The sequence below is a fragment of the Aureobasidium melanogenum genome, assembly GCF_000721775.1.
Source record: "Aureobasidium melanogenum CBS 110374 unplaced genomic scaffold scaffold_40, whole genome shotgun sequence".
Classification (NCBI taxonomy): domain Eukaryota; kingdom Fungi; phylum Ascomycota; class Dothideomycetes; order Dothideales; family Saccotheciaceae; genus Aureobasidium; species Aureobasidium melanogenum.
The window spans coordinates 1-21,703 of NW_024470092.1; the positions used below are offsets into that span (position 1 = coordinate 1).

General features: G+C 50.0%; 7 protein-coding genes across 7 annotated transcripts; 2 read left to right on the forward strand and 5 right to left on the reverse strand.

The window, feature by feature from the left end:
- Positions 1-687: 687 nt before the first annotated feature.
- Positions 688-1,932, reverse strand: M437DRAFT_70362 (phosphatidylserine decarboxylase proenzyme; the record flags this gene model as incomplete). Its single annotated transcript, XM_041025437.1, has 1 exon — positions 688-1,932. One exon carries the CDS (start codon positions 1,930-1,932, stop codon positions 688-690), a length of 1,245 nt encoding a protein of 414 aa, XP_040874986.1.
- Positions 1,933-2,431: 499 nt separating this feature from the next.
- On the forward strand, positions 2,432-4,444 carry M437DRAFT_60497 (uncharacterized protein; the record flags this gene model as incomplete). The annotated part of the gene is made up of 1 exon (XM_041023763.1): positions 2,432-4,444. The coding sequence occupies one exon, from the start codon at positions 2,432-2,434 to the stop codon at positions 4,442-4,444; it is 2,013 nt and encodes a 670-aa protein (XP_040874987.1).
- A 746-nt stretch (positions 4,445-5,190) lies between these two features.
- M437DRAFT_10207 (uncharacterized protein) lies at positions 5,191-7,521 on the reverse strand (the record flags this gene model as incomplete). The annotated part of the gene is made up of 1 exon (XM_041018554.1): positions 5,191-7,521. A coding segment is annotated over one exon (2,331 nt), but the record flags the coding sequence as incomplete, so codon positions are not given.
- Positions 7,522-8,562: 1,041 nt separating this feature from the next.
- M437DRAFT_60548 (methyltransferase LaeA) lies at positions 8,563-9,755 on the reverse strand (the record flags this gene model as incomplete). Its single annotated transcript, XM_041023771.1, has 6 exons — positions 8,563-8,599; positions 8,656-9,084; positions 9,131-9,315; positions 9,370-9,388; positions 9,446-9,600; positions 9,675-9,755. 6 exons carry the CDS (start codon positions 9,753-9,755, stop codon positions 8,563-8,565), a joined length of 906 nt encoding a protein of 301 aa, XP_040874989.1.
- A 7,540-nt stretch (positions 9,756-17,295) lies between these two features.
- Positions 17,296-18,597, reverse strand: M437DRAFT_60479 (short-chain specific acyl-CoA dehydrogenase mitochondrial precursor; the record flags this gene model as incomplete). The annotated part of the gene is made up of 2 exons (XM_041023761.1): positions 17,296-18,089; positions 18,147-18,597. Coding segments are annotated over 2 exons (1,245 nt in total), but the record flags the coding sequence as incomplete, so codon positions are not given.
- A 788-nt stretch (positions 18,598-19,385) lies between these two features.
- On the reverse strand, positions 19,386-20,362 carry M437DRAFT_60524 (uncharacterized protein; the record flags this gene model as incomplete). Its single annotated transcript, XM_041023768.1, has 2 exons — positions 19,386-19,759; positions 19,822-20,362. 2 exons carry the CDS (start codon positions 20,360-20,362, stop codon positions 19,386-19,388), a joined length of 915 nt encoding a protein of 304 aa, XP_040874991.1.
- A 916-nt stretch (positions 20,363-21,278) lies between these two features.
- Positions 21,279-21,698, forward strand: M437DRAFT_60492 (uncharacterized protein; the record flags this gene model as incomplete). The annotated part of the gene is made up of 1 exon (XM_041023762.1): positions 21,279-21,698. A coding segment is annotated over one exon (420 nt), but the record flags the coding sequence as incomplete, so codon positions are not given.
- Positions 21,699-21,703: the final 5 nt, after the last annotated feature.

Below are 21,703 nucleotides of genomic sequence, written 5' to 3' on the forward strand. Positions count from 1 at the left end.
CCACATTATCACACCCCACCTCTAATGACAAAACGTCCTCTGCCTCGCTCAACCTTTTGTTCTCTCTCAAAAAGTTTCGAGCTGGATACTTATCTTCTTTCTTTCCTTTTTAGGTGAGAGGAGAGATCAAGTAATGGACAAGAACAAACATCTTCCGAAGGTCTTTGAGTACGACTGCATATCGTCATGTTCTAGGATTGCTTCTTCTTTGGTCGTAATTTACCATTCGGGACATTTTACTATTTCAACTCTTCTAGCTAAATATCAAGATTTCAGAGATACTTGTTAGATAGACAAGATACTTGAAAGGATGGTGCAAGAGTTTCTCATGATTACTTTCTCCTCTTCGTTTGACTGGGTTTACATTGGTCTATACCTCTTTTTCTTTCTTCTTTTTCGTTGCAACAGTGACACAGCGATATGGAAATTGAAAAGGGATTGAACAACATGCACCAAAAAGTGAAAACCAAGTTTTTCTATTTCTCCGGTCGGATGCTGTTGCCTCTACCTTTCCGACCCTCGATCTATATTCTTTCTCTCTTTTCTCGGCCATAGGACACAATAATATTCGTAAAGATGACATAAAAAGAAGATCTTGTACATGATTGGTATCAATGTTCATATAGATACAACAGAGCAACTCTATATGGTGCATATTCTAAGCGAAGAACAAAAATGTTCTCATAATCATTCATCGCGAACCCAGCCAATAGCCTGGCCAACCTTTACGTACTGTCCAGGCTTGATATTCCACTTCCAACCACCTTTTCTGTCTTCTGATGTGCCAGAAGTCTCACCCCATCCTTCGTCAAAGGAAGGTCTTCTACCTTTGGGAGCCTCAAAGACCAGCACAATGGTACTGCCCAATTGGAAACCACCCATTTCCTCACCACGCTTTACGGGGTGGCCGTGCAAGAGAGGAGAAGCATTGGCATAAGTGGCTTCTGCGAATCCAGAGTATGGCTGGTTGTTTGCTGCTGCGGCGGCTGCTGCACGATCGGCGGCGGTATCCGTGGTCAGCGAGTTTGTGCGTAGTTCCTTGTCGAAGTTGATCTTGATGGAGCCGACGTTAGTGGCGCCGACGGGAGTGTAGGAAAAGAAGCCGTAGCGCCAGCGGCCGAGAAGGACAACGCGTTCGTTCAAAGTGAAGAGACCGGGTAGGGTGCGTTGAAGGTAGGGGGATACAGAGTAGAGTTCACCAGCAAAGTGACGGCGGGACTCGACAACCCAGGAGGCAGGAGAGTGGAAACGGTGGTAGTCTCCAGGAGCAAGGTAGATGACTGCGTAGTAAAGGGCTGTGGGTCTCGCAGCGGTCGAGACGGGTTGCCACCAGCTGTCTTGTGCGCCGCCGCCGTCGCCTAGAGCGAGCGTGTCGCGGACTTCTTGTTCGGAACTAGCTCTTGCAGGTGTGGATTGATCCTCAGCGGCAGTCTTGGGAGTGTCTTTGCTTTCGGGACCGGAGAATAGGTTTGGTAGGGTGTAGGAGATGCCATTCACCTGGGCAAATTCCTCATCTGCGCGAATGATCTCTTGGTCTGCCGACTTGGAGCGATCTTTGCTGGGTTGTGGGTTCGGAGTAGCGCGAGTGGGCTTTTGCGAGCCAAGGAGAGCGTCGAGAGAGTAGGTGACGCCTTTCACTTGTTCGACCTCGCCGTTATCGATGGTACCGAACTGGATGACTTTGCCGTCTGCAGGGCTAAGGAGAGCATTGGGGTTGGGATCCAGAGGACGGACGCCAGGCTTGAGTGTGCGGTAGAAGAAAGAGGCTAGGTTGGGAAAGACGTGGAGATCGGGCTCATTGATCTCGTCAAAGTTGACGCCAAAGATCCAACCGTACAGCTTGAAGCCTGGCACGCGGAGGTAGTATGGGATCTCGAGCTCGTTGAAGCGGCCCCAGAGACGAGACATGGCCTTGAGCGGCAGAGTAGACATGATCTGGACCTGCCAGGGGCCCGAGGGCCTTATGCGCTGCCTCTTGGGGACGCTTCCTCCATCTTCGAGTTCGGCCTGCTGGCGAGCCTTCTCTTCTTCGGATTGACGAGCTTGAGTACGGTAGAACTGGAAAGCTCCTAGGAAGGCGACACCGAGACCGATGGGAATGGGCTTCCAGACGACTTTTGTATCGCGAAGGGCATTTCGAAGGCGTGTACCGAAGGGAGCGTGCGAGGGGCGGGAGGATGAGAATTGTCGGGAGGGGCGGTGTCTCAGTCGTTGGGAAGCTCTTAGTAGAGAGGTATGAGGGTTGGCTAAGGCTCTATGCCGTAGCACTTGGGTGGACGACATGTTGGGCGATGTATCAGGAAGCTACGAGGAAAATTGAGTGACATCAGGGAAGGACCCCCGACCCCAGGAATCGGATCCTTCCCGAATTGACGTATTGAAGCCAACCATGGGTACGTAGGGCTGAACGGCCAGCTTGACACACTTTCACATGCTTTCTCTTCTCACTCTACATCCGCCCAGTCTCGCACTCTCGCACTCTCGCAGTCTTGCTGTCAATCACGACAAGATGGCGCAATCTACGCGCACCTTGTCGCTCCGCATCCTCTCGCCAGCCGTCGAGCTGGGCCAGGGCCTCGACATGGCTGACATGCCAATCGACACCACCATAGGCGCATTGAAGTCAAAGTTGACCGACATGCTGCCCACAAACCCTACGCCTGATCGCATGAGACTCATCCACTATGGCCGCCTGCTGGCCAACGACGACGAGACACTGGCACACCTATTCGGAGAAGCCGCCATTACCCAAACCACGCCCTTCACATTACATCTCGTCGTCCGCGCTCCTCCCACTCCAATGGAGACGGCAGCTACCCGACAACCGCTCTTTGCAAACTGGGCTCCTCAGAATGCCCAACCAGGCCCCGCACAACAACAGCCAAATGTCCTTCCACCAGGCGCTGCGAACCATCCCTTGATGCGACCAGGTGCTGCCTTCGTCTCGCCGTCCCAAGGTGCTACTGCCACTCCACCGCATCCTGCCGCTCCTACACCGACCATACAACACAGCCACGCACCTTCGCCCAATCCGCTGCATCAGCTCATGGAGCGCCAACAACAACAGCTTAGACAGCTCCACGACCACCGTCCTCAATTTCCTCTACCCGCCATGCCGAGACAAACTCCTCCTCAGAGTGCTCCACATACTCCACCACCCTTCGCTCACCACCATGCCCATCCACACATCCACCAACATCTCCATCACCCAAATATTGCCCATGTCCACCAGCAACCGCCCCACCCGCAGCACCCACAACACCCTCAACACCCACTCCACCAACAACCACACCAGCGTACCGCTACCATAACAATCAACCAAAGCACAATCGCTGTACCTATGCCTCTTGGTCCCCGTGCCATGCCCATGGGTCAGATGCCCCTACCTGGCTTCCCACCAATGCACAACATGTTTCATCAAGCTGCTCAACCGCAAATGCAGCAATTCAATCCGGCTTCGCCCACCGTCTACCTGCTCTCATCACCAACCGGCCCACAAGCTCTGCTATTTTCTCCACAAGGCACATATACAGCAAGCTTACCACACACTCCTTTCCTTGGTTTACCCAACATGCCCGGCATACTCAATCCGCTCTCGGCCCATACACGACCTCAGACACCTGCTGCTCAAGCGGCGGCAGCGGCGGCGGCGCCACCAGCAGACGTCCAACAACGTCCTGTTGTCATTGACCCTCAACAACCACCGGAACAGATTGCGCAACAGATCGTCCAGCAAATGAACCAGGGAGGTGCAGAAAACCAAGAATTTAATGCTCTCGCACCATGGCAACCGCTCTTGGCTCAGGGCTGGATGTTACTACGTCTCTTGTTCTTCGCATGGATCTTACTGGGCACAGGTCAAGGATGGCGAAGACCATTGGCTCTTCTCGCCATTGGCATTGTCTTCTGGGCTGTTAATGCTGGCGGCATTGGCAACACAGTCAGAGATGCAGTTCGATCATGGTGGGAAGCAGTTGTCGGATTACCTGGACAACAACAGCAACAAGACCACGGTGTAGTCAGACAAGCTCTGCGACCCGCCGAACGCCTCCTCGCTCTGCTTATTGCATCATTATGGCCTGGAGTCGGCGAACGTACCGTTACTGCCAGGAGAGAAGCAGAAGAAAGACAAAGACGTGAAGAAGGAGAGCGACAGGCAGCAGAAGCAGAGCGCCAGAGACAGCTCGAAGCCGAGCAATCTGCCACTCAAGCAGAGACTACGAGTGCAGGAGAAAGCGACCCAGTCACCACGATTGAAGGACCATCTACTACCACAGCGACGGCCACTGGTAACGATGTGTCTGACGGAAACCAAGAGATCAGGGAGAGGAAGACGACGACACAGGATCAAAGCGCCGAAGAGCAGGCTAGCTCATCAGAACCTGCCTTGTCGCGTGAAGAGCAGAGAGCTCAGCAAGTCAGCAATCTCACCGCAGACTGGTGAAAAGTGAATCATCGCAATGTTTTTTCTTCTTTCAAAGGGTGCGGAATAAGTCACTTTCTCTCTTATGCATGTAGCGTGGTATAACAATCAGCCAGCGAGGGTTTCTGTTTTCTTTTGGATGCATAAAATTCAAGCATCGTCTTTTTTGACATTGGTGAGACAAGAGTCCTCGTTATACCATACTTTTTCTTCCTTCCGATCAAACCGAGCAACTACTCTTTCTGTGATATACTAGCAAAAACCCGAACCCCATATGATGCAAATAAATATGTCCAAAGCAAAAATGCAGAAAAGATGCCAAACAGCCATGCGACCCACCGCACTAGCACCCATACCGAGCAAGAAGCATAAAAGCAAAAGAAAGACGCCAGGCCAGCCCCAAAGCAAAAGCAAGCAAGCAAGCACCCGCTCAAGGAATCCAATCTCTAACCACTAATCTTAGCAAACACAAAGTCAATCCTCGACTTCTCCGCCGTGACCAACGTCCTCAAAATCTCATCTTGGACTGCATCCTCCGCCTTCTCTTTAACCGCCACGATACCATCTTCTTCTTCACCGTCAACTTCGCCATTGCCTGCTGCAATTTCTTGGCGGAGTTTTACAGCATCGAGATGCGAGAATTGCATTAGTGATGCCATGGCTATTTTGTCGTCTTTACCACTGCTGCTGCCTTTCTTTTTGGGAGAGAGCCGTTCGTGGAGGAGAGAGTGGTGTTGGCGACGCAGGCGTTCTTGGGTTTCTGGGTCGATTTGAGAGGAGCGGAGGAAGGAGGGTAGAGCGGGGACTTCCTCTTCATCTTCTGCCTCGTCACCTTCCTCATCTTCTGCTCCTGAAGCTGAGGCGGTGGTTGGCGATGAAGACGAGCCAGAGATGGGGATAGAGCCATCACATGCGCAATCGCAGCCAAGAAGATCGTGAGTCTGGCACCCCTCACGTGAGTCCAGCGTGAACAGATCTCTTAATTCTTCGGGCGTGAAACTCGAGGCGTTTGCCTTGTTATCCACGATCGAATCAGCTAATCCTTGTTTCGTGAGCTGTCGTTGGAAGATCTTCTCCTCGAGTGCTCCCTTGGTCAAGAAGCGGTAGATGTGAACTGGATGTTTTTGACCATCACGGTGCACACGACCCATGGCTTGGAGGTCTGTCGCTGGGTTCCAGTCAATGTCAAAGAGGACAAGGCGACTGGCGCCGATAAGATTCAGGCCAACACCTCCGGCCTTCGCAGAAAGTAGGAAAACGAAACAGTTTTTGGCTGAAGTACGGTTAAACTTATCGACCAGTCCTTGACGCTGGTTTGCAGGGGTCGAGCCATCGAGGCGAAGGTAGGGATACTCAAGAGAAGTCAGCAATTTGCCAATCATGTCCAGAGTAGCCGTGTAGTTGGAGACCACCACGACCTTCTCTTGCGTCATCGTATGAACGCAGTGAAGAAGGTCATCCAAAACTCCTAGCTTGCTACTACCGCCTGCAGCCTTTAGGTCTGATGCAGGGACTTTGGCTAGCAACGAATTGACTGTTCCCTCTTCACCTTCTGACGGGTTCTTGAGTAGCGAGGGACTGTTGCAGAGCTTCTTCAAGATGTTGATCATCTGGAAAGCTGCTTCGTTACTTTTGAGTACCTGATTTAAGACCCCAGTACTAACGACGGCCTCGTACACATCCTTCTGCACTCGAGTTGGACGGCAGTACACCACGTACTCGGTCTTTGGAGGTAAGTATTTCGACAAGATCTCTGCAGTTCGTCGAAGAATGAATTGACCAGTAATCGATGCAAGCTCTTCACTGCAAGCCTGACCCTTTTCAATGTCCTTGGCGGTTGCACCTGGCGTTCTGCTTTTGAGGATGGGAATCTCGTACTGTTTCTTGAAGGACGAATATGTCTTCAGCAATCCAGGATTCACAAAATCGACCATGGTGAAGAATTCGCTGAGATCGTTCTGGATGGGTGTACCAGACAGGATGATTCTTCTCTCAGTATTCAAAGATTTGATTGCCGCGGCTGACTTGTTGTTGGCTGTCTTGAGCCTATGACCTTCGTCGGCGATGACGATGTCTACGCCGAGCCCCTGCTGCAGTTCTTCTTGTACGTTGCGAAGCTTCTCGTACCCGATGATCAGAATGTTGTAACTTTTGCCCTTGGTGAAATCACTGAGCCTGGTTTTGTTGTTCTCAGCGACCATGACGCCCACTTTCTCATTACCCAACCATTTCTTAAACTCTTTGCGCCAGTTGTTGATGAGCGTGACGGGACACACGATCAAAGCTTTTTTGATCACAGGACCATCTTCGTAGATTGGATTTTGCTTGAGCAGAGTCCAGATCAAAGCAATGGTTTGTAAAGTCTTTCCCAGACCCATCTCATCTGCCAAGATGGCACCCTCGCCGACGAAAGGTCGCATACCCATGACGCACTCGTATAAGAACGCTACGCCAGCACGCTGATGTTCTCTTAGATGCTTCGTCAGATTTGGATCAACGACCACATCAACAACGTGCTTTCCGTCTGGTGCATGCTTCGGTCTTTTCATCACAAGAGCATTGGGATCGTTAGGATCATGACGAGGAAGACAAACAGTCTTTCCATCTGACCTTGAACGCGAGAGAGGGACACCAGTCTTGTCGATCATTGGACTTTTGAATGCGGCAGTAGGCTTGGTGAGCATACTGACAGGCCGGGTCGGTGCTTCAGCCTTCGGAGCGGAATTGAAAGCAGCAGCAGCCTTGCCGAGCATACTGACTGGCTTTGTCTGCGCCTGGACAGGCTTAAGTGGTGTCCGGGCAAGAGGCACAGATGGTCGTGTAACAGTGCTGGTTTTGATAATAGTTGGCTTTGGTGGTTTCTTCTGAGGCAACATTGACCTGGCTTCTTCTCTAGAGATGCGCGAGTCTATCTCGATTTCCTTGCCACTCATGCTGAGTGTAGATCCTGGGAGTAATGGCGTTTTGCATACGATCCTGCCAATATCCTTTCCATCCGAATCTTTAAGGTTGGCATATCCTTGCGAAACGATAAGGATGCCGTCTCCATCCCAAGTTTTGTTCTTTTTGTTGGTTATCTTGCGCCAGAGGACCGAGAATCTGGCATCGGCAGGGTCATCAGATGGCCTTTCTGGCGACTCACAGACAGTATCTGAAGAGTTTCCATCGTGTTCTGGCTGCTGTGGCGATACCTTCAATCGTTTTGCGGGTCGATGCGATGTAGATTCCTGAGATTGTTGTGGAGTCGACCCAGGTGGCCTTGTGAGCAACGGTGATTTGAACGGCCTGTACATTGTGTTCTCATTCGGATTCTAATGTTCAGCAATTGACCAGGTTCGCCACTGCTAGCCTCAAAAGCCCACGAAAGTTGAAACTTGTGGAGGAAGACGCGTTGTTGACGCGCGACCGTTGCCTGACGACATCATTGATTGCTCTTTCCCAATTTGTGCAACCAAATCTTGACTCGCTGTTGCACGAGCATGAGGACGCTTCATGCAGGGCAGCAATCTTCAAATATTCTTTGTCAGAGTCTTTTGCAAAATTCCGTCCGTCGGCGATTTTGACTGAACAAAGTAATGAATATATTGTCCGATTGACAAGCCGTGGTAGATCGCTAATAAGCCTAACTTTCTGTTTACTCATCCACACACGCACGCCCTTGAGGGTCATTCGTCCATGCTCTCGCGACCGTCTCGAAGCAAAACTGTAACCATCCAAAGATTTTCTCAAGCCGAAAAAAATGCCCACTGTTGATGATGCCGCCGAAATATGAGTAGAGATGTACCATCCTTAGTCAATGTTTTGAAGCCAAATAACGCCATGCTAAAGTCAAAACTCGCTTTTCGCCATTGAAAAGCAAGCCTTGCGAACAACGCCCAGTGAATCCTTCCCAAACATCAAAATGGGTCGCTTCAGATCACCATTTGATCCGAGGCTAGTGCAGGAGAAAAAAAAGTTATTGCCGTAAATCGCGATGGGCAGATCATAATGCCGTCCGAGGACTAATAAGTTGAAACGTCTTGAAGAACAAATCCGGCTTTCCATCAAGCGATAGAATGTATGCGTGTGGTCGAAGGAGTTAAGGAGAGATCGTGTTAATCTTTCAATTGCGCGCGAGTGATAAATCGCGAATTGGCGCTTTATCTCGCAAGTGGCCTTCTTGCCGTCCACACATGGCTGTAGCAGGTCAGTAAAAAGCCGCCGAGTTGAAGATAGAATCCAGCGTTGCTCACATGTTTGCGTATGCATGAATCGAACGATTGCGGATCTCCCCTCGCACGCCGCCGAGAAAACCGTCAATCTCTTGCTTGCTCCAGCCAAACACACGGGAGAAAGGGCCTAGACTCAAGGCTTCAAGGCCTTCACAGAGATCCAGCGCAGTTTGGTGGAAGTTGCCGATGTTGAAAGCAGTGGGGTCAGTCGACCATGCCCGGTATGGTGCTTTGATGACTCGTTCTGAGATGTCGGTAAACCCGGCTTGCGACAGTGCTTGCCGAGTGTTGTGCGAATAGCGGATGGTCTTCGGTGTCTGGTCCGTAGCCTGTACCAGGTAATTATACCATTGCCTGAGATATGAATCACGAGGCAGTGTACCATCGTCACAACGAGGCTCGAAATCTATTTCGAGTTGCTCAATACATCCAAAACCAGGTCGGAGGTGCCTAGCTTCGTCAGCTTAGTAGATATATCGGTCTCCAAGAGACTCACGAGAAAACTTTGGCGTAAAGATTCGACCAGCTAGAAACACTGCCACACAACATCTGCATGTGAATCAGGTCCCAAGAATCTTGGCCTAGACTCCAGTAAGGAGTTTCGAAGTTGAAGGGTATCTGAAACCGAACATTGGGTGGGATCTGAGCAGGTTGAAGATTGGCAAGATCTAGTCCGAGGACCTGTCAGGAATTGGTCAGTAATCAGGCTCGACACTCTGGTCATAAAATCATTACCTCTCCCTCTGGGTATTGCCTATTGAAAAGCGTATCAGCTCGAATTCATCACAATGCGTTAACGATATAGACCTACTCGCCCATATCAATCGCCCAGAAGCCAGTTCCGCAGCCGAGATCCATGATTCGAGGACGATGAGCGACCTCTGGGATCAACCTCGCCGAGTGCAGGCTCAACCCAGCTTTGTCGTAGAACAGGTTGTGGTAGACATCCATGCGATGGCGTTCCTCCTTAAATCGAATGTCAGCATGTGCGAATGACATGCCAATGCGTGGACAGGCAGAAGCCTAAGAGAGCGGCTCACCTCGTCATGCGGGTACATGTATAGACCCTTCTGCCATGCATGGTACCAGCGCCCATTCTCTTCATACCATTCTTGCTGCATTGGTGCTCTTACAGAGACGGACCTGTGGAATAAAGGGTAAGAAACTGCGAGGCCGTTGGATGGAAAGGCGACGGAATGATGAGTTGACGGGAATGCGTTGAAGCTAGAGGAGAGTGGGAATTGTTACGCACAGCACTTCTTGAGGGGCAACTAGAGATGCGACTGCTATTCTAGACATTATCAGGAAAAGCCACAGCACATGATATCCAATGATAGCGGAGACGGCGCGCGGGCGGCTATAAGCAAGTGCAATCTGAAAAAGAGGCCAAGAGGAGAAGAGTGACGCGATTCGGGGTGTGGACAGGCGACGATTTAGTTAGCAGCAGCTTAAAAAGCAGCGACAGCAGGCAGTGGCAGTAGTCGCAGCAGTAGTAACGTCGACAAGGCTCGGGGAGCGTGGACGGCGGGGCGGGGCAGAGGCACTTTAAGGACACACGCAGTCGATTTTCCCAGAGAGACGGGTGCAGAGAAGTCATCAGCAGCGGCAAGCTGCGCAAGTCTCGGATGGCTCCCGGGCTAGTGCTAGCAATCTGCTTTGTGGGAAAGGGCAAGAGAACGCAACTACCTAACAGAAACGAGATCAAAGGGCGCCAGGGTTAGGTGCAGGCTGGAGCCGTGGATCGCAAGGTTCTACAGCGCAAGCTCGTGCATGCCATCGGGGCGGATGGCATCCCCTTGGGCTCGCCAGTTCTTGCGGTGTATCACCCCAAAGCATTATTTCCCAATCTCTAGATGCTTTACCAAATCACCAGCTGCACATGTCCCCACAGCAGACGGGGGTTTCAAGTTGGGCCGGAAGCTCAGGCTCGGCACGACACCGTCTCACCTCTGGCGGCTGACTGGCTGACCACGCCGTCGGAGTCGATTTATTAGGACAGAGGCCAATGAGCTAGGGGACGTGGCAGGTACACCGTTTCTCTGTGCACTGCATCAAGCCCAGACCTACGGATCACCCTCTCGAATGGGCGAGTAGATACAAGCCCTGGTGCAGCCCGAGTTTCGCATTTCCTTCCTTTTGGACCGTTGGTCTTTTCCAGCTTCTGCTCAAGTTCCACTACAGCTTCACTCGCGCTTACTTGCCTCTCCGTTGCGTGTGCCACTGGGCCACAGCAACGAAACACTGCAGCATCGACTCCTCGAGTTAATATCGCGAAAGTGTCGTTATCTTGGATCCCGGTCCCAAGATCCTTGCTTGCCGCTAACAGCCCGCTGTCCCAAGAGGCCGGCGCTGTGAACCACCGCAAACCTTCCATTCGGTCGGTTTTCTTCAGCGTAGCCTGCGTAGCCGACTGATACAATATACACACAAGTCTGCCCTTCCTGCTTCACTTAGAAAGAGCTAGAAATTTGCTAGACTCGCACTCAGTACGAGCTTCGGCCACCACGGCTCTTGTCCCTTGACGAACTTGACTCTATATGCGAGGAGCACACCATCAACAGCACATTGGGTCAGCCGACTCCGTGGGCTTGCGAGTGCTGACATCACAGACTCCTGTCATGGAATCAAGCTGGAAATTGCAGAACTGGAACGAGCGACACCTGCTTGCGCCCTGCCATCTCAAGGCATGTCTTATAATATACAATCACAGACGAGCCACCATGCGAGAGTTGGAATGACAAGAAAATCACTTCCATTCAGAGGTGCGCCGCCGGCAGGGGGTTCGTGCAAACGGCTGGGCCGAATCGCCGGTTCCTGCCGCCGCTATTCCTGCAGTCGTGGCCGACAAGGTTGCGATGGTAAGAACAAAGACTGGGCCAGCGCAGGTTACGAGGCATGATAAGCGTGATGTGATGTGCTCTAAAGATGATTCAGACAGTGTTCACTCTCAGAAATCACTTGATGCACTAATGCCCCTGAACGACCCAACCTCGACCAGGACCTGGATTTCGTGCATTCGTGGATTCAGACACACGCAACACAATTCAAAAGACTCCGATCGCACTTAGCCTCTTGCAAGCCGGTCAATAAGAGCTGTGTACATTATTGCGAATTACCCACTTCCCATATTGGCGAGATCTCTTGACCGAGCACCCTGTCTTCGTCCTGTGCGGAAGTCTCACGTCTGGGCCTTCTTCCTCGTCTGTAAATACAAGTACATTTGTACTGGACTCATCCTTTCTAGGCTTTGGCTCTCACGTCCTTCTCAAAGACGTTACTTGTCACAAACGTGATAAGCGTCTTTGCAGCTGTGTGATAAATCCTAGCATACGGGCAGAAGATGGCCATGTATGCTTGTATGAGCATATGGCCGATGCTTGTGCAAGATCGACTGGTGCTCCATTCCTTCGGATACCGTCCCACTGTCAGCGTCACCCAATCACACGACTTTCGGTCTACCATACAGTCAGGCCGAACCCGATGGACCATAGCGCCTCCGAACTTTTCGCGGCGCGCCACGGGACGGCGGCCCTCTCGTTCGTGTCGTCTTGGCAGCCACACTCTATCGAGTGAATGGGGATTGACAGGGATGGACGAGCTGACTCAAGTGCAACCCGAACTGCTGGATGTTGGATTTTCTGATCCGAATGCTCTGCTTGTGCTCACATCCTCGACTGCTGCCAGTACCTGCGAACAAATGAAATTGAAGGACTATTCAAAACTGCCAACGACATGGCCACAACGTGGCGTTATGCATCACATCGGTGAACAAGCGCGATGAATGCACGCTTCTGGAACAGCCCTGGACACTGTACGACTCTCGCTACCAACTACATAAGGGGTGGACATCCCGAGCTTCGTCTGACCCCAAGATTTGCTACCGTCCATGCACGCGCATATTGCGTCTCCTCAAAAGGCATTCAGAGGCGCAAGATGAGATAAATCCACGTCCAGCGGAACGAGCCCCTCTTTTAATCATTCTCACACGTGGCCTTGTCAGTGAGAGCACGGTGAGGGACAGAGCTAAGCAATTCACCTACCCGCACGCAAGCTGCCGCTGTCAAGAGTGTTTGCTTGAACCTGCGTTGAGGTTTTGACGTATTCCGGATCAGGCTCTACCCGGTGCCCATTCGTCGCTAACCATGTAGACGAACGACTCTGCACGGCATTCCGCAACCCAAATTGCGTCTACGTGTCTTATCAGAGTCAATACTAAGCAATATGCAAGCCACGAATACCTCGATGCTGTACACTACAGTAATCTACAAGCTATTTGCAGTATATTGGAGAGAGTCGCAGTCTGCGACACGCTTCTTGAAACAGAATACTCAACGACATCCTGGTCGGTATTCCGCTTGTGGTATAACCCGGTTTTGTAACTATGCTACGCTCAATGAAGACATCATACCGTATCACGGAATGATTGCGAAAATCGATCAAGGGCAGAATGCTTGACGAGCAGCATACCGTGCTCAGCCATCGGGAAGTCCGAGTCGACGCGAATTCCTTCCACATTCCAACATCCTTCTTACCGCAGGTCAAGATCCATATGTGGCCAGTGCTGATGAACTGCGTACCAATGTAACGTTGGGGTCCTCTCATTGTGACAGTGACAGCTACTCAATCTTCCATCTCACGTGGATGTTCGTGAGGTTTGAGCACGAGCAGGTCCGTGATGCTGCACGGTATCGTCTTCCTCACAGATCACATAGATGTCTTGGAATTGCTGAGTTGACTAGAGCATCACAACCGTCCACGGCCTTTTGACCTGTGTTCATACGAACGCTAGTTGCAGTATTGCATTGTATCTCATGTCGGTATTCATTTCCGCTCCAGCACATACGCTTCCGAGTTTGCCTCTCGAATCTCATCAGACCATGCTCTGTGCAAGAACGATGCGCTGCGAAGCCAATGTCGAGCATTCCCATACACGCACGGTACAAAGCTCACCCGCTACGCGCGAAAGTCCTGCTTGAGACTACTCACAGGCAACTTCTGTTGAAGTACGCTCAGTCAAAAAGGCTGGAATCAGCCATGCACCACGTTTAAGGCATTGAAAGAATGCCGTTAAGCAAAAATCTCTTTGCAGGGATGAGCAAGCAAGTTCGGAAACTTTGAGTGTTGAGCATTGCGCTTCTCTACCACAGTCTGCTGTCGTGTCTTCGACCGGGTTCACTTGCTTTGTTGCTTGAACCTACAACTCCCAAGACATCGGATCTAGTGTGCGCTGACCACACATCTATGCTATGGCCTGCGCTCATATTGGTTCCTAGTGCTTCGAACTGGCTGTTGCGTTCGTGTTGGACTTTTCTGCTCTGGACTATGCATCTTACACGTTTACTCGCCCATCTCTGCTTCCTGATCAATGCAGTCTTGACATGCAGCCCGTTCTCTCAATAACTCAGGTTGATCCCTCCAAATAACAGTCCCTATGAGCATGCTTCAAGAAGCTGCAGCTGCAGCCGCTGTTACTAAACTCTGTCATCACTTAGGAAACCGTGATCGATGCAATCAGAAAAGGTCCAGACGGATGGCCCCACGCCCCACTTACGAGATTCCTTCTGTGCCATCATCCATGTCAACGATGTCTTTCTGGTAAGCAATTCTTCTACTTGCGGGTAACCAAAGACCACCCGAGCGGCATCGGGGATTTATGATCTGTTATCAATCACCAGTTGCGCGCGTGTTCTATGACGAACGTCTTACTCGGGTCAATTTGTCCAACCAATTTGTCGGAAAATCACCTCGTCTATATTAATGAGGTTGTTATAGCCGTTGGCTTCGCGCTCTTCAATCCGAAACAGCTCGGTGAACTGCCGATCAATCTCATTCTCACCCGCTCGCTGTAGACTCTCCATCTACGAGTCAACTCATGTTGACGAGCAATTCACCAGACCACAATGCGATGTTTTCCTTCGGCGCTACCAAGATACAAACCTCCTGTTACTCGCTTCCAGCGGATCGGGAACGAGGAACGAGATACGCCGCAATCTACAGCGCGCCTACACACCCATACAGGAAAGATACGTACTCGACAAGCACTAGCCATTTTCACAAAGAAGGTACCGACTCATGAAATAAATTAAATGCGAGCAGTCCCAAACACGGCAAGCGATCGTCCTCTCAAAGAGAAAAAGTAGAAAAACCTTGGAGTTTGGGATTTTTTATATTGGGGCTACCCAACAAAGGCTTCGTTGGTGCTTACAAAGACGGGAAGCAAGATCAGGCAACCTAACGATGGAGTTTATGAATCTTCTGCTTCGCGGAATGGGCGTCTGCTAATTATAGATCAAGATTGAAATTACAAGTCGGAATGGATGACGAAGCGACCCTGCTTTTGAATATCCTCTGACTGCATGCACAAATATCGTCGGCAAGGTTGTTCTTGGGTCACCGTTGCTCGATCATTGTTAGTCTTGATTAGACGACAACATCCATGTCGCTGGAGCTAAGGGCGGTTGTTACAACCACACCAACGGCAGCTGACTTTCAGACTCGCCAGGCATTTGTGCTGATTGCATCTCGGGATCTCAATGATCGTACCCTCCTTCTACTACAGATCATGCGACCAGCTGTCTCTACCACCAACAGTCCCACCTTTCGTCTAGAGCCAGGTTCGTTTCAATAGTCAGTTGTCGACAAGACTAGCAGGCACTATCCGCACCTTGTCTCTATACTTCTGAATGATCTTACCTTTAACAGGGACAAGCGTGTTAACGAGAACCCTTTTCGCTTCTTAAGAATGACAGTTACAACCTCAACAAGTCATAATCTGCATCTAGGAACTGCTACTATCTCTCCCGCTGCGACTTCCAAGTCTCATTATGCATTCCCATTTCGATGCTCCGAATCACAAGACGACCTCGTATTTCCTTTGTTGCTAGGCAGTTCTGCTCAGTTGGAGGATTCAACATCCTGTATAGCACTCTCTACCTTTCTTGACTCGTTTTCCAAACGTTGGCGAGCTGCATATGCACTTAGAGGATTGCATCTTCGGGCTGAAGAACAGATTGATAGGCACAAATGTCTTGTCAAGTGGTCTTGGCCCACAATAGAGGTCGTTTCGATCGATGCCACTAAGAAAGGAATATCGGCATGCAAAGCAATGGTAAATACGCACCTTGAAAAGGTATAAAATCGGTTCTTATCTTGTCTTTTTCCTTTTTTCCTTTTTTCTTTTCCGCCTTAAGCAAGATGTTAGAAGCCGGAGCATACCCTTCTACGCCGTAATAGGCGCTCTTTGTCCAACTTTTTTTCGGCGTCCATATTGTTAGATAGCGTTAGGAATCGATTAACTAAGTCAGGAAACCGGCCCTCAAGTTTAAGACATCGATCTAGTCTGTCACAAACAAGGTCACTTTTTCTCCTTTTTTTTTTCCCCCCAAAGTCCGTACAGTACAAGACCTTGTGTATTGTTTTCATACAGAGGTCAAAGTAATCTCGATAGAATACCAGAAAAAAAAAGTCTTAAGTGTGCTTTATGTCTTTCGAACAATGGTGCAAATATAAGAATGCTAGTTTCTTCTAGGTTATAGTAGTATAATACTTGTACTTTGTGGTCGTTAAGTGCAAGACGTTTATTTTTATAATTTACATTGCCCGGCATCCATAGAATCATTAAGCGTCTTAGTAAGAGCTAATTGCATTAGATAAAGTTATAGCATGGTTAAATCATCCGCACGCCCTCCTCTAATTAGAGATCTTAAACCACAGCTATATAGCATTATAAAGTACGAGAGAGGTAACCCACGACATAACAAACTCTAACCCCGAGGATCTGGATGTCATTAAGGCACATGGATAGTTGTATCACTATAGAATCGACACAACTTATATCGAGGAGATTTATAGAGGCTAGATGGGTATAGATTCTTCTTCGAGTCTTTAATTTGATGGAATAGAGCTTTGGGATTAATGGGAACCGGTTTTTGATCATTTTAGACAAGGAGGAACAAAGTTGTAAAAATGACCAGCAAAAAAAGCAATCATTACGTCAAATTTGCAAGAAAAGGGCAAGAAGCGTGGGAACCTTTTCTTTTCTTTTTCACAGTATATATATATTCAATGGCTCTAAGATTTTGATGAGTATCACCCATGTAATTCTTTTCCTATCATGCCTACCGCTCTCTTTTCTTTTCCTTTGCTTTGCTTTTTCTTACATCTTGTTTGATTCTGTCTATGGCATAAGAGTAAAACCCCATTAAGCCCAAGTCATATGCTACAAGAAGTCCAAATGTCTAATCTTGTTGGTGCCTTTTTCGCTTGGCATATATCTCTTGTTTGTGCCGCGCTTCCCTATCACATGTCCTGTTGTGCCAATGTTCTTTCTCCGAAGGGAAAGAAGGCGGGTGTTTTGCTTATTTGCTATACAGATTGAGCCATCTCATCTCAAAATACATACATCTGTGATCTTCCCTTGTTGTGACTCAAGCTAGTGTCTCCTGCCTTTGGTAGAGAGCAAGAAAAGAGTAGATACCCAGGCAGCCGAATAACTAATACACGTCACGTACAACAAGAAGCTAAGGAGCGGATTTGTCCGACTAGGTTCATACTATATTTGATTCTTGGAAATTTCGATCTTGTCATTTTTTGAAAGTGCTCATCTATAATTAAGAAAGAGATACGCGAGTTAGAGGAGTAAGAAAGTACTTTCCCACACTTCTACTTGGTGTACTCCTTCTGCAACAGCTTAGCGATAGTGCTGAGCTGGATGTTGCTCGTGCCCTCGTAGATGGCACCAATCTTGCTGTCTCTCCAGTACTTCTCTGCCAAACCCTCTCGGACGAAACCCATACCGCCCATCCACTCAACAGCCTGTCCAGACACCTTGCCCGCAACCTGGGAAGCGTAGAGTTTAGCCATGGCAGCATCCATGACGAAATCCTCGCCGGCTTCCTTCTTGCGAGCGGCATTGTAGACCAGAGCGCGTGCTGCACAGATCTCTGTCCATGCTTGAGCGAGTTGATGTTGCATACCCTGGAACTCTCCAACCAAGGTGCCGAATTGCTTGCGATCGTTCCAGACGTAGGAAGCTGCGTTGGAGAAAGCTCCCATGGCCAATCCAGTCATCTGAGCTGCAATACCAATTCTACCCTCGTTCAAAATACCAATTGCGTATTTATATCCCTCTCCCTCCTTACCCAGCAGGTTTCCTTTGGGGATTTCGACATCGTCAAAGTTGACGACGCAGGTGGAGGATGCTTTGATACCGAGTTTCTTTTCCTTCTTGGCGATGCTGAAACCGGGAGTGTCCTTGTCGACGATAAAGGCTGTGATGCCTTTGTAGCCCTTTGAGGGGTCGAGGTTGGCAAACACAATGAAGAAACCTGCCTCCATAGAGTTTGTGATCCACATCTTGGAGCCGTTGATGCGGTAGCCGTCGGCGGTCTTTTCGGCGCGGGTCTTGAGGGCGAAGGCATCGGAGCCCGAGACTGGTTCAGAGAGACAGAAGGAGCCTAAGTATAACACGTAAGCTTTTCAAGATTCAGAAACAAGGATGGTCGACGACTTACCGAGAGTGTTGGTAGCCAACTGAGGCAACCACTTGCGCTGACTCTCCTTGGTGCCGTACTTGAGCAGGGTAGTGTTGACCAGGGTATTATGCACATCAACCATAACACTAACACTAGGATCGACCTTGGCCAGCTCCTCGATACCAACAATAGCAGCCGTAAAGTTCATTCCGGCGCCTCCAAACTCTTCAGGGATTTCAATGCTCATGAGACCATTTTCGAAACATTGCTCAATAATGTCTTGATCCATCTTTTCGTTTTCGTCCATGCTGCGCACTTTGGGGAGAATGACATCGTTGGCGAATTTGGAGACGGACTCGGCCATCATGAGTTCGGTCTCGGACATGTGGGAGATGGGGGTAGGGATGGCGCCAGAGAGGTCGTGGGGTTCGCCGATTGTGGTTTGTCTCCTCGATTGGGAGGAAGACAGACTTCGCCAACTGGATTGTGTCAGTGTCTAGCATGAATGTTCTTTGTTGATATAGTCATACCATTGTCTCGAGACTACTCGCTGGCGGAGCGACGACTGGAGAGATGAAGGGCGAATGAAGGGCCGAACGGATCTTGCCACTGAAGCCATGGCGTATGTTGTGACAGAAAGAGTAGCAAAAGAGAAAAAGAAAAGGAGGCAAAGAAATCAAATCAGAAAAGATGTTTGTGTCTGTCGATGATGGTCATGTCGAGCTGCAGGGAGCAACCGAAAGCACCGAATCACATGCGGAGAAGCAGAACCGAGGCACGAGAGACGTCCGGGGTCTCCGCTCGACGAGTCGAGACGCCCTTTCGCCCTATCGTTCTCGGCTCGCACCGCGAGTCTATTTTCTATATCGTGAATCGAGGAACTCTTGCGGCTCCATATTCGTGTCTCTGTGACCAAAGTGATGTCGTATTGGTAAACTTCTGTTGTCATACAAAAGACAGACCGTTGCAACCACATCTTTGAATGAGAACCTTATCACATTATATAAACGTCTTTCTCCTTGGACCAGAATGCCCTGTAATCAGAGGCTTCAAAAGGCTTCCATCTTGCATTGACTTGCTAGGAAGACCATAGAAGCGTCAACTCTCTAACAACTCCTCTTCTTTGGTTTGTGCTATGTCGCATATGTCGCCGAGCATCTGAGAGACTAGCCGGGTGCAACATATACACTGTCTTTGAGATTGGAGTTTCATCTGCACATCTCGCAGAGCGGCTGACTGCCGTAAAGACATCTGGGAAGATTGCCTCTCCTCATCCCCTCAATTAGGTCTAAACTTGTTCCTCTTCATCTTCATAGCCTCCACCTTCTTCCTATCCTCCTCAAAGCCCTTGAGCAGTTCATTAGCCTTCTCCTTCCTCTTCTCACGCATCTGGAAGCGGTAAAAGTCTTCTTTGCCCTTTTGTTTCTCTTTTTGCTTTTCGGCTTTTTCTTGTGCTTCTTCTTGGCGTGCTGGTCCCATGCGTCCTCCGCGTGTTACCGTGATGAAGCCGTCTTCGTCGGGTTCGGCGCGTTGGCGCGCGAGCAGGCGGGCGCGGGTGGCTTCTTGTTCGGCAAAGGCGGTCATGTAGGCGTCTACTGAGGCTTGTAGAGCGGCGGTCGAGGGGAAGCGAAGAGCATGATGGCTCAAATATCCTAGACAAACAGTTAGCTCACATCCAAACTCAACGACCAGGCGAAGCAATGGAAAAACATACTCGCAGCACCCAACGCAGGCACCTTCTCCGTCTCAGCACCCCAGACAACCTCCTTGCCCGCCTTGACAACCTTCTTAACCTCCTTCAACGCCATCTCCGCCGCACTCGCGTCCACAAACACCACCACACAAGTATTCCCACTCCTGCCTACCCTTCGATCCCACAACTCCGGCAACTCGACCATTTTGCTCTCACCATCACCTCCTCTCTTCCTCTTCTTGCCGCTTTTACTCGTCACCGGCGCTGTGAGTTTCTTGCCCGTCCTCGTGCCTTCAAACTCTACTCTTTCTACTCTTGCGCCCGCGCCGTGTGTTGCAAAGAGCGAACGTAAATGTGTTTCCGTGGCGTCGATGGGTAGGTTTACGACAAACAGCTCGCGTGGTGTATTTTCAGTAGCCACTTTGGGGGCGTTGGGTCGTAGATAGAGATAGTGTTTTGTCGCTTGAGGAAAAGAGTCGGTAGGCGGGATAGACAGAGGTAGAACAGTATAGTCGTTGACGCTCGCCGGCACACGGCTGCTTGAGTTTTGTACGGGCGCCATTGGTTTCGTTGTGTTTTTGTGTGGGTTGATTGCGACAAAAGAGATGATGAGATGATAATTTTCTTGAAAGTCTCGGAGTTTGGCCAGCTTTGCGACGGAATTTCTCCGCAAAACGTAGGAACGCCCATGTCGCAGAGTCACCCTGACCGCTGTGTTTCGAGCAGATCCCACCTGCCTCTGTTTCTGCTTAAGCCAATCATTGACTCCCGCCCAGAAATAAATCATAGGAGAGCTGGCAAGGGCAAAAGTTCTGGTCATCATGTCTACAAAGAGATGTGCCTGTTTCTGCTGACGAACACAACGATTCTCATAGCTTGCAATCTTGTTCCATCTCACCAATTGAAAGGAACCATCGAATCGATTATTCCAATACAAATTTCGGACCAAAAAAGGTTGCCATTCGTTGATACAATGTCATATCCTCGCATTGCCAAAACCAAGAATGGCCCAACTAGATTAACCCTCTTCTCTGCCATCATCTCTCCTCTCCCTCTCCGCCGCATGCTCTATATCTCCTTTCTCTCTTCTTCTCTTACTTTCTCCTAACGCCTTCCGCCGTGTAATCGATTTGCAGATGCTCGTTGTTTGTGTAGGAGAGAAAAGAAAATGATGAACATCGCGGTCGGGATCTCGTGATAAAACTTTTCGCAGGTCATTGATAGGTCGTGAGAGCAAAGCGGCTCCAAGAAAATCGAGATGGTATAAAAAAGAAGCACAAAAGCCGGCTGTAAAAGATGCCGTGTATGTGTCGGAAAGGCGCTCACGAGCACGCTTGAACGAAAAATGGTTGACCAGAAGAGAAAAAAAAAAAAAAACGAAATGCGAGCACGGGCGATTATGCAAGCAATAAGACCGATCGTATCGGCACCATGTCCAAAGGTCTTCGTAAGGCACGGCGGATTTAGCCCATATCCACTCAAACAGAGACAGAGGCAGGAATGATGGTGGTAGCAGCATTGGGTGTCTGGACGGGAGCAGCAGCGACATCATCTGCAGCAGCAACAGGCGCAGACTCTCCGTTGACCTCGGTTTGCTGGTTGCATTCACGGGAAATGTGACCAGTCTCGCCGCATCGGTAGCAAGTCTTGCCGGCAGTGTTGAGAGGGCCACCGTTGGGAGCAGTGCACTCGCGAGAGATGTGGCCGAGCTTGCCGCAAGCATAACACTTCATGGCCTGAGCCTGGCAATCACGAGCGAAGTGGTTGGGACCACCGCACTTGTAGCAGGTAGCAGGACGAGGGCCACCAGAGAAACCACCACGGAAGCCACCACGAGGACCAGGAGCACCGCGACCAAGACCAGCAGCAGCACCGGGAGTAGGGCAAGTGCGCTGTAGAGAAG